The sequence below is a fragment of the Lissotriton helveticus genome, chromosome 7 (assembly GCF_964261635.1).
Source record: "Lissotriton helveticus chromosome 7, aLisHel1.1, whole genome shotgun sequence".
Taxonomy (NCBI): domain Eukaryota; kingdom Metazoa; phylum Chordata; class Amphibia; order Caudata; family Salamandridae; genus Lissotriton; species Lissotriton helveticus.
Window position 1 is genome coordinate 54,300,151 of NC_136068.1, and position 17,607 is coordinate 54,317,757.

General features: G+C 46.7%; 1 protein-coding gene across 2 annotated transcripts in view; it reads right to left on the reverse strand.

Moving 5' to 3' along the window:
* Positions 1-15,737, reverse strand: part of LOC144768018 (alpha-2-macroglobulin-like protein 1) — a 293,319-nt gene extending 277,582 nt beyond the window's left edge. For both annotated transcript variants that reach the window (XM_078651413.1, XM_078651412.1), the window contains exon 1: positions 15,583-15,737. In XM_078651413.1, coding sequence (XP_078507539.1) covers positions 15,583-15,656 — 74 coding nt within the window. In that variant the 5' untranslated portion in view covers positions 15,657-15,737. The remainder of the gene's footprint in view (positions 1-15,582) is intronic.
* Between the last annotated feature and the right edge of the window lie 1,870 nt (positions 15,738-17,607).

Here is a 17,607-nt window from a genome sequence, read left to right on the forward strand (position 1 = left end):
TTCTGCTTTACAATTAATTTATTCTCACAATTCTTTAAAAAAAAATAACACTCACCTTTAAAATGAGTGACAGCATGGTTTTTTAAGCAATGGCAGAAGCCAGGTTTCCCTTACCCTTCCTCATAATGTGCAGAAAAGGATAATGGCCCCAATTACAAGTTGGACAGAGGGTTATCGCAGGGTGAGACAGCGATCCCTCCAACCATAATAAGTAAATGAGGGGCATATTATCAAGGGATTTAACTCCGCTTTTTTGGCTTTAAAAGCCAAGAAAGCGGAGATAAAATTATCTCCCTATCAGCAACAGGGTGCTAACACGCAAATTCGCATGTTAGCACCCTTTTTCTCTACGCTTCCCCTTGCATCTCTAATGAGATGCAAAGGGGGCGTTCCAGAGAAAAATAATAGGAGAAATGTTGTTAAGCGACATTTCTCCTATTATCAAGGATTTCGCTAACCCGGTTAGTGATAAAAAAGCAGCGCTAACCGCGGTTAGCACTGCTTTTTTTTTACACCAAGGGGCATATTACCAACGTTAAGCGATATTTATCGCTAACGATGCTTAGCAACGAATTTTTTAACGCTAAGCATCGTCAGAAATTATCGCAGATAAACCTTGCTATTATCAAGGTTTATCGCAAATGCGATAAAAAACGGCCGCAATGCATGAATATCGCTGAAAAGTCAGCGATATTCATGCATTACCGACCTAATGCTCTTAGCCATGTTATCCACCTCCCATTGGATAACATGGCTAAGAACTGCTCAGGGCAGGTGTTAGTTTTTGGAGATATTCGCGCTTAGCGCGAATATCTCCAAAAGTTGGTAATAGGAGATAGCGATGTTAGCGACTGTTTCCAGTTCCTAACATCTTGGCACGCCCACTTTGCATGTCATTAGTGCTAAATATCACTGACATGCAAAGTGGGGCCCAAGATGGTCGCTATCTCCTACTAGCTGTCGCTAACTGGTGTTAGAGACAGCTTGGTAATAGGGAGATAATTTTATCTCCGCTTTCTTGGCTTTTAAAGCCAAAAAAGCGGAGATAAACCTCCTTGATAATATGCCCCCTGGTATTTTCCTGACTTAGCCATGATATCCTATGGAAGGTGGATATCATGGCTAAGTTTGTGAGCCCCTATCATCAAGCTAACGCCAAACTTCGAGAGATTATAGTTGGTTTCCCAGCGATAATCTCTCATTTGGCAGTTAGCGCGATGATTTTTATCTCTTCTGAGATAAACCTTGCTAATAGCAAGTTATCTCTGCGATAATTTCCGGCGATGCTTAGCGTTAAAAAATTCGTTGCTAAGCATCGTTAGCGATAAATATCGCTCATCGTTGGTAATATGCTCCTGAGTGTGCTAGTATAAGACTAAATAGTACCTGTCAGACTATCTAGCCAGTAAATTCACTTTAGAGCAGAGCAGCCCCTGCCTGAACCCCTCTTATGCAATGTAGAAGAATATACTGTCCCCCTCTACCAGGCCACATCCTCCAGTGCCATTCCTCCCACTCCCCAACTCCACCCTCTTCTCTACAGTGGCCCCAGCTCACACTTTCCCTCTCATCAACGCAGGTGGTAAATATGAGCATTAATCCACATGGAAAAAGCGATACCATGCATTAATGAAGCCTAAAACACGTCTGCATGCTTGTTTTCCCTTCCGTGAGACTACCTCATAACAGGCTGATTCAGGCGCAGCGTTATTGGCTGCAATCCTCAGTTTTAGCCACTCACCATCTTCACACCTAAGTCTGCCTAACTCTTAATTGGGGCCTGTGTGCTCAATAAGAGACCTCCCCACACACAAGTATGCATGTTTGTAGTAAATGTGGCAGTGACCACGGCGAGTAGCTGGAAAATGGGTAGTTCGTACTACAACAAAGGAGGGTTTAGGGGGAGAAAGGAGTGGTTTAGGGAAAGGTTTCAAGGAGGGTAAAGAGGCGTTGAGAGAGGGACATGGAAATAAAGAGTAAGACCATTGCCGTTCAACAAACTACATTTCTAAAGTTACTACATTCCAGAAGCCCACACCACAGTCATAAACGCACTCTAGCCTTGCTTTGGAGTAAGTCAAGTACCACATACGGCCACTCACAGGTACTGCAACACCCTCACTTAGTAAATAATGGCGTTAGGGATTTAAAATAAGACATCTTTAAAAATAATGTTAAATTAAATACATTATCAGGAATTTTGCATTTTTATTATCTTTATAATAAATTAAGATATTTCAGCTAATTAGGCATTTAGAGATTTGATTTGATGAGTTAATGTCCTATAATATTTTATTTTATTAGTTCTAGGTTATTAATATTGAACAAAAATTATTTTACAATTTTATTTTACATTAAAATATTTGTTACATTTTTGAAATATTATTACTGAATGTTATTGATTTTCCCATAGGTATATCTCTGCCCTGGTGGCGGAGATCTCGCTGTAAGTGTGAAAAGTTCCTGGTGGTAAATTTACACTTGGACATTTACTCTTAAATCTAACCAGCCCCTAGTTTAAAAGGGTGGAGACATATAAGTATACACTTAGAAACCGGGAATAGCAAAAAAGTGCGGATATATACCTAGGGGTGAGAGTAATTTTACATGTGATTAAATCTACATTTGTAAATTACATTTCTGACTAGTGGAGTGGTGTGGCTCACTGGTTAGAGGTGGCAGACCCGTAAGCAGAGAACGGCCGGGACCAGGGTTCAATTCCCGACACGGCAGAGTCGTGCACCAGGGTCAAAACGGACTCGATAATTCTCGGCTCGGTGCCTACTCTAACCAGGGAACACACTCGGCAACTCTGGGCATTAAGCTTGCCTCATCTCTACAACGGCCCCCCACAGACACCGGGGATGCCTGGTTTCACCTTGGAGATACCCAGAAAGGGACCATCTCACAGGGAAAACCAGGACGGGTTCCCCAGCGGTCTTCAGCGCCAGGATACTCCTTGGAGTCGCAGTGCGCTTTACAAGTACACCCACAAGTACACCCACAATATGGCTCTCGGTGTCAAAAAAGAATTGACATTCAGAAATGGCCAAACCTTTAAATATGAGGCACGTACTGATTTGTCTAACTACAGCCCACAAACATAAAAGGCAACTCAATAATAACATATACAATACATAAAATCCGACACATGACACTGATGCTCATAAACACAATTCACATACACATGCAAAAAACACATAAAAACACTCCTTTTCCACTGACTTTGAGTCTCTCAATGCTTTCTCCCAACAAAGGAATCCCAAGGCAGAGAAGTTCAAAGAAAATTCAAAGAAAATGAGACAGGAGAAAGCTAAAAAAGACTCATGCAATAGCTCAGCAAAGTCAAAAAAGAAAGCTCAAAAAGGTGTAAGAAAATGATCAAAGAAGTTACTTTACAAAAAGTCAAAGAGACGGATAAAGTTCAAAAGACACTTAGGGTCCCACCGTCGGTAGTCCCGCCGTCCCGGGGGGGGGAGGGGGGCGATCCGCCCGCCATCCTTGCAGAAATGACTCCCCGCCATATTACAATGGCTGGGGGGTCCGCAGCAGACGGAAATACCGTCCGCCGTTTTTCTACCCGGTCGACATGTCGAACGGGCGGAAAAGGGTTCAATATGGTGGCGGTGTCTAAGACACCGCCAGCCATATTAGAATGTGGCTTTGGAAATGCCTTTCTGTGGCGGCAGCAACGGCATGCGGAGTCTGCTTGGGGGGCCTGTCGCGGGCCCCCAGGGACTCCAGGGGGTGGGGGTGCACATGGGGGTGCCTATGGTACCCCCTTGCATTTCAGTGTACAACGTGGCAGGTACTGCGCGGTGCCTGTCACGTTGTGCATTGAAAAGCACAACATGCATTTTTGGCATTGCGGCGGGTGGTGATTTCAGCACCGCTCGCCGCAATGTTAAAAATGCGGGATTTGCCCACCAGTGTGGCGGGCGCATCCTAATGGGATGTAAGGGACCACCGCACCCTTAGCGGGTGGTCCCATTTCCCACAGGTATGGCGAGCGGACAAAGTCTGTCCGCCATACTAAAGTGCCCCTAAGTATCTAAAAGGAGAAAAAGGATAACGTTAAAGAAGATACAAGAAACCGCAACAAGAAGGCACAGGAGGAAACTTCAATGGAGGCGTATATGGGAGCTTAAAGAAAAACTGCAGCAACTCAAAGAAGACACTGGAGAAAATTAAACAGAAGTGAGAAACTTCTAATAAAGGTTGTGGAAAAATGCAAAAAGGTAAAATGGGAGAAGTTTCAAGTAAGACAACAATAAATGTTCAAAGAGTACACCAGTAAAGAACACAAACAAAAGCACAACAATGACCCAGGAAAAAGATCATCATCCAAACCCTTTTCCTGATGTCCTGGGTCTGACCTACTATGGATCCAGAGCAACTGGGCCAAGTACCCCTTCAGCACTTAACTCTCAGGGGTAGCTATGGATGAGCAGTCAAAGCTCCCTTTGGGGGAGTGTAGATACAGGTAAGTGAATACAGCTTATACCTCAAAGGTCACGCAGTACGAACTATAAATCAATGTCCAGTCAAATACTTGCTTCTACACAAACAGAAGTAGTATTTTATTTCTAATACAACAGAGGTATGAAACAACACAATCCCGTGAGGTAAGGGCTCTAGTAGTTGTCTGGCAAATCCCTGCCGCACCCTCCTTCATGTAACTTGTTCAGGGTTATTCCCCATTCACTGGTGAGGTTGGACTCAAGAGCTCCCTTTTGACTCTTCAGGATTTTAGTCAAAAGTATTTACGGTGCCACAGCACCGTCAGCAGCTAGTCCGCTACGGCCCAACTGGCCCAGTTTAAGTCTAAACTGCTCTTGCATCATGGAGGACTTTGGCGGAGCAGCCGTTGCCCTTGGAGCGAGCACCCATGAGTTCCGCTCAGTTGGGAGAAATCAGCTGCTTGCAACCCACGTGGCAGCTTCCGGTGGTGCAGGCTCTCTCTCCTGGGTCGGACTGCCGGAGTTCTTTACAGTTGTCAGAGGAGTTCCCAGCTTGTGAAGATTCAGTAAATTGGCTTTGCCCGACAAGAGATGGGGTGAATCCTTTCTTCTAACCCTACTAGAGCCTTGGGAGCTTTGGACATCGTCCATAGCATCTTTGGCAGCCCTCAAGTCAGTCAGGTGCATTTCCCTCACAGTGCGGGTCCAACCCGCAGAGCTTAGCCTCGGTCTCTCCTTTGGGTAACAAAAAAAATCCTTTGGCATGTTGGTACCGGCAGCCTCACCTGTCATATGAGGTTTCCGCAGTACTTGGACTATACAGGTGCCAACTTTACAGGTGCCCAGGACGAGATGCTCATAGGTCCCAGAGATTCAGCAGTGGTAACTTTACCGGTGGCCCCCTCTGGCATATGGAGACACTACAGCACCAGCTATATGGGCTCGCCCATGGCTGCATGACGCTTCACTCTCAGCTTAGTCTCCCACAGCCCTCTCCTGGCATATGAGGGTCATGGAGTCAACATGGTACACAGGCAATGAACCGATCGGTGCACAACTTCACCTTGCTCAGGTAATCCCCTCACAGGACTCCCCACTGGACCGCTCTCTCTCCAGTGCTCTCCTCTTCCACACAGGTCTTGGCAAGCAGGCAGCAGTTTGTGCTTCAGGCTCCAGGGCAGGTGGTCTTGGTGTCCTAGGTAATGTCCCCTAGCCCGGAAGGGACACAAGCAGGCCTTGGCCCCAGTCCTGATCACAGGCAGAAGTCTGACAGAGATTACACTTCTCACACAGCTAGTCTGGCTGCTTGACAGATGACACATTTTGGAGTCTCAACCTCTCATTCTTATAGTTCATTTCCAGACACCAACATGTAATTTAGGGTCTGAGTCTTTGAAGTTTTATGTAGGGGCTCTGCTTCTTTTGAAGTAGACATCTCTCCTTTTCTTCTCTTCTCATGAAAGACTATCGCAGCAGGCAAGCCTCCAAAGCTTATTGTTCCACAACACAACTAACAGGAGTGACCAGGGTTTACACCTGGATGTCAGGCACAGAGATATGTGCATCAAACGGTTGATCCTAGACCCCTGCCCTACTCTTTATGATTCCCTTATCAGCCTCATCTCGCTTCTTGGGATTTGTCCTGGCCCCTTCCTTGTGATCATACACTTACTAAATCAAAGAGAAGTCTTTTGTAGTGTAACGGGAGTCTCTTCCTTTTTCCCCTTGGTGTGTGTCCTACCCAGATCACAGGAATACAGCAATACACAAACCTGTCTGGGAGATTCCTCTCCTCATAGCTTCACCAGGCAGGCACAAGTTTCACAAAATGGACTCCAGAGTCCTGCTTGTAATGTACCATTGCAGACAAACTTACTAAATGTATGTTCACAGCAAAAGTCATGTCCATCACTAGTACCACCATGCATTGTACCCTTACACGTACACATGCATTCAACACACACACTCAGTCTGCACACACAGTTTTGCACTGAAGCTTTTCTATGTTTAACCAGAGTATGCTATTTACAAACACACACTGCAAGCACAGACACTTACCGTGTGCACGCTGCAGAACACTTCACCCTCCATGTTCTGTACTTAACGCAAGCACACATACACCCAGAACATGATCTTATTGCTAACTCACTGCAAAGCACTATATCCCCTATGCCATGTATTCCTTACAGGCATAAAAAGACCCAGTACATGCACTAACTACACACATACTGCACAGTACTGCTCTATCACTGTACTGTGCGCTTCCCAGGCAAGCATACAACCAGCAGAGTCAATACTCCTGCGCTGTGCAGCACTCCACATCTACCTGATGTAGGCCAAGGGTTGCGTTAAGCACACAGCAGCGGAAACTTAAAAAAGGTGAGTGAGCCGGTAGGTCTCACTCCAGTGACACAGGGCGGTCTAAAAAGGTACTTTCCCCTACTACTAACCACTACATGATATGCTGCAACCACCACACTTATGCTGCTTAACTCGTGGTGAAGGCTTTAGCCTTCCAACACTATAAGGGCAGCGCTTTGGGCGCCCCTCCCGGTCCAAAAGAGTGCAGTTCATGAGACAGGCCAAGGTCATGATGCACACGCATGGTCTGTGTTCACCTAAGACAAACAAAATCAGTTTTAGTGATCCAGACAACACTACATTTGGGCTCTCAGGGCAGGAATACATGTCTTTAACCAAGTAGAAGACGTCTCCATCCCGACATTCATGGCATATTCATGGGAAAGGTGAAATGAGAACACAAGCGAAAGTTTCTATATTAATAATAAGCATTAGCAAAGCTGATATGTAAGGCTTTTTTTAGGAGAATGCATTCAAGCACAGGCTTGCACAAATGCATACTTACACAGACTATTTGTGTTGTGTCTTTGTGCAACTTGCCTCTTTGTGTGATGCCTCTGTCAGTTCTGAACCTTTTATTCCCCAATTTTCTGGTGCTGGCGTGCTGCATTCTGAATGGAGTGACCCCACCCATTCCAAACTGTAAGTAGCATGCTTGTGAAAGGGATCACAATGTATATTATACACTCCCTTTGTTGCACACAAAACATACCAGAAGCAGGCACAGAACACCAAAAGTGCAGAGCTGTAACCACACTACAAACAAAGCCTTGAAGCCGGAAGCCATTTACACATCAAAGTACCACAACATAGCAGACATCCTCAAGAGGTTCACTCATGCTAGTAAAGGATAATAGATGCAAAAAACAAGCATGACTCCCCTGGAACACAATCTGCCACAGGCTACTGCAGGGTCTCTGCATGTCTGCACTCCTGTCCTGCTGACCCAAACAAGTAGTGGCTGAAGGGGGCTGACCTAAACAAACTATGACCAAAGGGGGCTGACTCAAACAAGCAATGGCCGAAGGGGGCTGACCCAAATAAGCAATGGCTGAAGGGGACTGACCCGAACAAGAAATGGATGAAGGGGGCTGACCCAAACAAGCAATGACCGAAGGGGGCTGACCCAAACAAGCTATGGCCAAAGGGGGCTGACCTAAAAAAGCAATGGCTGAAGGGGGCTGACCCGAACAAGAAATTGATAAAGAGGACTGACCCAAACAAGAAATGGATGAAGAGCGCTGACCGAACAAGAAATGGATGAAGGGGGCTGACTTGAACAAGCAGTGGCTGAAAGGGGCTGACCCAAACAAGCAATGGCTGAAGGGGGCTGACCCAAACAAGAAATGGATGAAGAGGGCTGACCAAAACAAGCATTGGCTGAAGGGGGCTGACCCAAACAAGCAATGGCTGAAGGGGTCTGACCCAAACAGGCAATGGCTGAAGGGGGCTGACCCAAACAAGCAATGGCTGAAGGGGGCTGACCCAAACAAGCAGTGGCTGAAGGGGGCTGACCCAAACAAGCAATGGCTGAAGGGGGCTGACCCAAACAAGCAATGGCTGAAGGGGGCTGACCCAAACAAGCAGTTGCTGAAGGGGGCTGACCCAAACAAGAAATAGATGAAGGGGGCTGACCCAAACAAGCAGTGGCTGAAGGGGGCTGAACCAAACAAGCAGTGGATGAAGGGGGCTGACCCGAACAAGCATTGGCTGAAGGGGGCTGAACCAAACAAGCAGTGGATGAAGGGGGCTGACCCGAACAAGCAATGGCTAAAGGGGGCTGCCTCGAACAAGCAATGGCTAAAGGGGGCTGATCCAAGCAAGCAGTGGATGAAGGGGGCCGGCCCAAACAAGCGGTGGATGAATGTGGCTGACCCAAACAAGCGGTGGATGAAGGGGGCCGACCCAAACAAGCGGTGGATGAATGTGGCTGACCAAAACAAGTAGTGGATGAATGGGGCTGACCCAAACAAGCAATGGATGAAGGGGGCTGCCAAAGACCCACCTGAGTAAGTTTCCCTCTTGTTGGTTGTTGGGTGTTGTGTTGACATTAACTCTAGCACACAGCTAAAGCTGTCTGCTGAGAGATCTAGAAATATGTTTCATATAGCACTAAATACCACACTTCCACTGTACAGCAATGAAACTGAATAGAGCAGGCCTACTTCCACACGCAGACTGCTGGAGATGCACAAACAAATGCTGTGACACGCCGCATATCATCTGTGAATGCCCATCGATACAATCCTTCTGATCCTACGTAGGTTGGGTCCTGGGTGACTCTGTGCCCCTGAACCTACTGCTTACTCCCTCTGCTATTCTTCTCCAAGACTTTCGGCACTCACCAGAGCTATCAAAAACATCTCTTTCACACGGTGATGGCCACAGCTAAAATATGCCTTCTCCTGCAGTAAAGGTCACAGACGCCGCCATCACAGGAGGCCTGGTTAGTGGCTATGATTCACACTGCTTCCCATGAACGAGCCTTCTATAATCTACAAGACCAATCCGATCTGTTTCTACATACATGGGCACCCTTCTTGCGCACGGAGGAAGACGGAGTGGGAGTACCCCCCGCTTACATCGTCTGCATAGTGTGCTCCATTCTCTCCCTCTATATTCTGAAAGTGAGCACCCCCTCTCTATGACCACCCTCTTACCACACCCCACTCCCCCCCAGTCCAGCTCCACACCCTCCCAAGATCCCCCTCCCCCCTCCAAGCAACGCTGATACGTAGCCCACGAGACCCGTAATAAACAGGGCCACACACCCACCTTGTGGCCTGAGAAGAAGATACCTGCCGCTGCCGAGTAGCTCAGTTAACTCTGTCCCACCCCCCTATACACTCACCTCCCCACCCTCTACAGCCTGCACCCAGACTGGCAACTTCATACACTCCCATCGCCGCTAGTGGACACCGCATAAAAGGAAGCATAAAAGGACGCTACCTACTACTAGCACCATCCCCATCCCACCTATACATCCCACCACACATTCCGGCTCACAGCCTCGCATCCCAGCAAATACAGACCACCTCAAGACTCCCAGCATCACTCCTGCCTCCTGCTCCCCCTGCTACTGTTGTTTCTAAGGTTGCCCTCTTAGGGGCATGCCCACCCCCTCTCGTCCCCCCCTGAAATTGTGGATAGGTGCCACCCAGGAGTTCCCCGGGAATGAACAGGGGAGAGACGATCCACCTTTGGGGGTACGGATGCCCAACATCCGGAGATGTTCCACCTACAACTGGTCATGGAGTTGTCTGGACCACACAACCCCACATGGACATCGGTGTCACCCGGGACAATGTGCAGAGGTGTGAACTGCCCCCGCCTCACTCCCAGGTCCTCATGCCCTCCCGGCCAAGGCAGGTACCCTTCCCCCAGCCCCCCCTCCCCCTTTTAGTTTGATCTGTTATCTTTATATGTTAATGTTACACACAAATCCTCCATGTTAACCTCATAGCTGCTGTCGTCGGCCGCTGAACGTTCAGAGCACTACCTGGCTGGTGCTGCGAACGTTCAAAGGCCGACGCGGCCCCGCCCACTCTTTGGAACGCCCAGCACTGCGCCGAAATAACAGCCACAGCTAAGGTGTTAATACTGCATATGATTCCTGTCTGTATCCAGAGGATGGTGTCCCTCTAGGTTGTATATCCTCATCATACCTTCAATAAAGAATTGCAACACAAAAAAATAAATACCACACTTCAGTTGTTACCAATTTTTGTAAAGTGCTGCAATATCCTATTTACGCCACTCAATTTACTCAACTTAGAAGGATGCAAGGCTGAGCCTGTCATGCTTAGACTCAAACACATATCCCCCAGACACCAAGAAATATAAATAATACTCAAGTGACAGCTTAAAAAGGACCAAGTAGAGTATAAAGAGTACACATGGACAACGTTCAAGGAAAATATAGAGAACGTTCAAAATGATATAAGTGATCCCTAACTTTTGCACTACTATCTGTAGCTGATTTTGCATTTAGTCCAGACAAATTTTGATGACATCCTGATATACCCACAGGCGTATTTTATGAATAGTTTTATTATTTTATGAACTGTTTCTTCTAGCATCTCTTTTGTTTGTGCTGTTTAGGATGCTGGTTTTGACATTATAAATGATTTATTTTATTAGTCCTAATTATGTTCAGGTATTCCGTACATAATTGTATATTCTCCACAATAAAAGAATTAACAGCTACTATACCCACATGTAGGTGGAATTTGAGGCAACAAGGGAGGGTAAGACCTGGCCTCAATAACACCACTGAATACTGTGAAGGGCTGTGGGTGAAATAATTATATGCACACTGTCAGAAATTAAATGACAACATTGTTGGCAGTGAGGCTGAACGCCTTTAAACGCATTCGAAAACCAGTGGAAAGGAAATAAAAGCTGGCAAAAGGATTAGAGTGAATGAACAGTGAGGAAAATGATAAGCGGACAGCCACTCTATGATTGACTGTAAATTCACGAAAGATGGGATTGAGGCCAAAATCAGTGAGACGCCTCCAATCCTACAAAATATAAAATTCTTCAATTGAGTGCCCAGAAAAGAGTAGAACCGGCCTTGTGTTGCCCCAGCCCCTGGTGGTTCTGACTGATGGAAGAGGTCTCACTTATGTGTGTCTGAGCCACACACGTGTGTGCAGGAGTTGTATCAAGTGATTGTGTGAGCCTGCATTATCCCACTTTGTGAATAGTTGTGTGTTGCCCTATTGTGGCAGACGGCCATATAAACAACCCCACAGAGAATGGCGGGCAGCCACCTCTGTCGGCGTGACTATCCCTCCAGGGTGAGAGTCACATGGAGCATACCCTGGACCCTGTGGACCAGGGAGGAGACACTGAATGTCTGCACATGGTAAAGTTCCCTATAATACGTGTGTACATCAGACCATGTTGCGAGCCCACGCCTACACTGGCCAGAGCCAATCTCGAAATAGATATAAGACAGAGAAAGAATCTTGTATATGGGGGAACAGGGACATATTAGGTTTGGTGGCTTGCAACCCCGCTCTTTCAATGTCACCTGAGCCCAGGTCTCTGCAACCTGATGCCTTTCTCCAGTAGCCCAACTACTATCCAGGATTTGGCATTCTCGCCCTCCCTTTCCGCAGAATCCATCACATTTCTCAGAGTTTGCTATTACCTAACATTTTTATAAGCAACAAATATCTTGATATTGTTTAATAAGGGTACCTTTCCTTGTGATAAATGCAATATAAAACTAAGCCTTTACCCTGGCGCCATGAGTCACAGTCTGATGAGGAAATCTGGAAAGTTACTCATGCTATAATCAGCCTTCTCCCAAAGAAATGCTGACTAGAATAATCCTTCTAGTTACAGAGGCGACTCAAGGCTGTAACGCAAGACAAAGACCATAGAGACTTCAGGGGCAGCACAACTGTCCACCGAACTTCAGAGAATGTCTGCCCAGGCGCCCAACACTCTGTTTCCAAACAAAATGCATTTACATCCATGTATCACACCTTTCCACACCATGCCACGTGCCAGGCAAGTGCTCCTCTACCCAACCTTACAACACTCAGCCTAGCACTGCAGCAGACCCACCCTACTCAAATCGTGCCGGCACCGTCCAGCACAGACGCCAACTTTGAAGGATTCTACTGTGACACTGGACTCCACATGTAACACAACGCTCTTCTCAACACACCCTCATATACCCAAGCATACCACACTCTGTCCAGCACGATATCCCGCAACACAGGTGTGCTCATTCTGCTTGGTGCACCCCGCAATGTCATGTGCACGACACGCGCCAACCACAGACTGCCACCTTAGGACACTCCACACCCTGACAAGCACACATTAATAGACCCCACTAGACCACATTTTGCACAGCACAGGTCCCAGCACAACATGCAAACCGTTTCCCAGCGCAGGTAACCACAACACGCAATACACCACCTTGCTGAACATAGGTTCCCACACAACATGCTCAGGTCAGCTCAAGACTTGTGCATGCGTCTAATGAAATCACAGCCGGCCCAGCACACTCTGATAAAACCCATCACGCCACTTTCTCCTCAGTGGACACTCATCCACCTAACCATACCCCAAGCTGCCCAAAACACCCTTCTCATCCTCCCAAACCTGAATCAGTCGACCAGACACACAAGTACCCTGTGATACCTCATTTAGAACATGATCACACAACCTACACACATCATCACCACAGCACATGCTCAAAAGTGCCACCATATCTCAGTCAGCCCAGAACACCCTCAAACACTACCTGGCCACAATCAGCCTGGCAAATACTCACACAGGCCAACACACCTGTCACTATCCAAACTCCCATCTACCAAATCTTACCAGCCCCACACCTCCTATGCATGCCACATTCCTTCATGCCTTCCAGTCCTCGCTATACACTCACACAGCTCATCACACGTCAATTCACCACACGTGTTCTACCTTTCCACACAGCTGCTCCCCACTTGCCGGGCTTCTAACCCTCATACACATGCCCAGATGTGTAAATCAACCCCTACAGTCACAGCAATGGAACCTGCCATCCGACACTCCTCAATGCAACCACATCAGCAACCCACTCTGCACACCCACAATAAAGGCAATGTAATCCAGGTTTGGACTGGTTCATGGGACAATCAGGCAGTGCCCAACAGGCTGGTGATGCAAGCCAGTCTGTGGGCCCTTCCTTTGGCTGTTGGTTGGCCTGTTTTATGGTTTGCTTGGTCTGAGTCTACTGTTATTTGTCCTTGATATTAAAACAAACACTGCCTGCAGCAAGCTCATATCCATGCAATCTTCCATACCTCTCACAACACGTATACAGCCTGGCTTTACAAGTTTAAAAATGCCGCAGTTTGAACACATGGGCTAGTTTTAGCTATTTAATTCACTAATTATATGTTCTGTTCCAGACCGACCCTGATGTAACCAGTATCTCCGCCTGCTGACCTTCCACACCCAAATACAAGAAAATACATCTTAGGTGGTCTGCTGGTAGTTACAAAGCATGACAGGTAGACAGTCAGTTCACCATCACAGCCAAACCTCAAGGACACAATCAGAAACCCCCATCAGAAAACTATAGCAAATGCATGTACAAATGTGACATCTTACCACAAAACACAATGCCCATCCTTAAAAATATGTCCACATTCTGTCCACGGGCAGCAGTTCTTCTCCATCCGACAGCCCATCTCTACTTTTGTTTCTTTCCATAGTTTCACACTAACCACATTAACTTACTTCTCTCTGACTTCCTCCGTGCTTTCTGCAGGACTCCTCCAAGCCTTCATCCTTCCAGATGAACACATAAGTGCTCGTCTGTGGTCCAACACGCGTGTCACAGCCATTGCTAACATACTGCTTTCAACACAGCATCATACAACATTCTGGGTGCATCCAGTGGCTGCACATATCCAGACACTCTCCAAGCAAAATGTAGATAAACACCAGCCTCAGACACCCTCAGTAAAACCCCTTCCTCAAACCACCAGTCATAGCACCAGCTGCATCCACCACCAAGAACCACATGGACAACATTGTCCTACCCCTAAATCCTCATCAACAACCATACAAACCTCTCTGACTCACAAATCAGTCACAGTGCATTCTGCCTCGTGTACCTTAGCTGCTGCTGTGAAACTCCTGTTCAGTTTACAAACACCATTGTGGCCTAAACTATGTTTGCTCCCCAAAAATCGCTTTCTTATTCTGATTTCTAGAGAGCCATAACTCAGAGGTTCAGAAAGCAATGAGACGCGTCAATTTATTCTAATAAATAACAAGCATGACCAGGGAGCTATGGATTGTTACAGTCAACACAAAATCACTAAAAGCTATTCCTGTTTCCAATCTACAACTACTCCTACATTGCAGACTTTACTCCACCAGCACACACTTTCCATTCACTTCATCACCAGACCAACCAGATCAAACCACACCTTTCTAGTCATCACTATCCTTGTTCAGCCATTCCCTTGTCTCCTAGACTTACCCAGGCTTCCAGAATGAAATACCACAAACCACAGAATTCAAAGGCACAGATGAAAGCCCAAAGAAGCCACACAAGGAATCCTAAGAGAAGGAGATACAGGAAAGCCTTAAAAAGACAAAGTGAGAAAGTTCAAGGACGACAGGAGAGAAAATTCAGCGGTGACTGAGGACAAGTTCAAAGTTGTCAAAACAGAAAGGTTGAGGATAAAACCCTAGAGAGCCCAAAAAACGAAAATGTTGGAAGGTTCAAAGAAGACAGTAGAGAGAGCTCAAATTATCGAAGAAAGACGTAAAAAGTTACTTAGAGAATAATCAAAGAAGACGCGAGAGTGGGGGCAACATAGATATACAGGGAAAGGACAGCGAAGACAAAGACAACGTCAAAGAAGAGAAAACGAAAAAAGCAAAAAGCTCAAAAACGATAGAAAATAACCCGAAGAAACAATTTAAAGCTAAAAAAAGATCAAAAGAACTCGTAGATACATGTTTAAAAGAGACAGGAAAAAAACTCAAAGAAGACACAAGAGTAAGGGCAACATAGATATACAGGGAAAGGCCAGAGAAGACAAAGACAACGTCAAAGAAGAGAAAACGAAAAAAGAAAAAAGCTCCAAAACTATAGAAAATAACTCGAAGAAACAATTTAAAGCTAAAAAAAGATCAAAACAACTTGTAGATACATGTTCGAAAGAAACAGGAAAAAACCCTCAAAGAAGACACAAGAGAAAGCTGGTGAGAGGACACACTAGGTAGTGAAACTCACGGTGAGGCTCCGGATCCCGAGAGCAGGTTCAGCAGCAGGAGGCAGGGAAGGGTGCCCAGGGCCCAGGCCTTCATGGTGTCAGAAGGGGCAGCCAGACTGAGCCCTGGCCAGAGCCTGCCCTCATATACTGCCCCGACTCCCACGCTCGCCCACAGGTGCAAACACCAGGGCAGCAGGAAGAGGGCAGGAGCTGGCAAATATTGACCCAGCTCCTGGTTGGCCAATCCAAGGACTTCCTGGGTCCTACAGGGCGATTTCAACAAAGTCAACAAGAGTTTGTTGTCTGATGACCCTTTTGTGAGAAGGGCCATGAGGTGAGGGTCAGAAAGGGGGTAGAAGTCTTTAGCTATCTTTCTAAGTCTGTTGTAACAAATGCTGTGTAGCCGTGCAGTAATATTGTGTTCAACAGCATGGTGACGTTAAACCATAGTGTGTGTTGTAAATGTTCGTAAAGTATGCACCATCTGCCAAAATCATGAAAACACAAATCTACAGTCAACAAAGAGGCATTTTCCGAAGTGTAGAGGCCCCACCATTGCAGTATTTAGACAGTTTTATTCAGAATATGTTTATTAGAAACCATAGAACATAAATGCAATGCAAAACACGAGGCCTGAAATTGTGGGTTTTTAGTGCCACTTGCTTCATGAACTCAGAGTTTCCCAAGAGCGAGTACGTGTTGCCTTTGTGGTGTGCCCTGCTGTGGTTCTTGCAGACACACTGGAAGTCAGCCACCTTTCTTTGACTATATTCTACCCTGGAAACTTAGCATCCTCACATAAGTTGAAAGGAGGAGTAGATGGAGTTGTAGTAATGCACAATGACCGTAGATTGCACTGTGGCCACAAGCTAGATCCCACCCAGTCACCCAAAGCTGCTCTTTTCTTCCGCCTGAAGTTCAGCACACACATGGGTAGTGCTACTTTATCACCAATTAACAGAGGGTAGAGTGGATGGAAGAAGCCGCAGTGGAACAGGTTCCGCATGGGCCCTTAAGGCATCGATCACCAGTTTCCAATGAACGATGCCTAGGAAAGTTCTCGGCAGCATCCAAACTCATCAATGGGTGGAGCTCTTAGGGCCAAAAGTCAAAGACAACTTCAACAACATTAATGGTGGGCGGCCCCAAAAAAGGATTTTGATGGCCGTGGAGCATTCAGTGCCTAACCACCTGATTCTGGCTGAGGGTAAAGAAAATGAAGTACATCTCTCTCAGCCCATTGGTTTCCTTTTGAGGAGAGAATCCAGTTTCATATTGGCCATAATACGACATTGCACCAGCGGCCACATCACTGGGTTCGCACTATCTTCATTAAAATCCTGCCATTTGGTTCATCCAGAGAAATGTACAAAGGAGACAGGTAGAACGCCTGATTTAACCTCAGATGTCAGTAATTACACTATATTGCATTCCAGTCTATAGTTGTTTTGCCTACTGTGCCTCTCCAGACAAGGAGCAACCATAGGGTAATGAGCCTTGGTCCTGCTCCAATGAAGGGAGAGCAGCACAACTGCCAGGCAAGGCCCCCTCTCAATGGAAACACGAGCATCTGCGGATCAGCCTTGGTGGTCCTCATGGGTGAGGCAGCTGGAGTCCCATGGCACAGGGAAAACAGTATAGCAAACCCAAGCCACTGGGCCATCCCTGCTTGTTGTGTGGGCCAATGCAGATGGAGACCGACCCTATTCGAATCAGCATCACATGAGAAGCGTTGAGACAACTCTGCTCTTCAGCTCTCCTTCTAGCTAGGGTGCCCCGCTTCTTTCGTCAAAAGCTGGGCGGTTGCTCCTTGGCTGTCAAGGCTGCCCAGGCTTGGAATGCCCCTACTCTCTCAGTGCGCAATACCCAAGACCCGTTAGCCTTCAAGAACATTTTAAAACCGTACCTGTTTCCGTGATGAAGGCGGTGTAGTTCAGTGACTCTTCTTGGCTCCGCACCGGGACACTCCTCGGAGTAGCTGTTGTGCGTTATAAGAGTACTTAACAATAACAATACCAATGGTCTTGCTCCAGTGGGAACAGTCA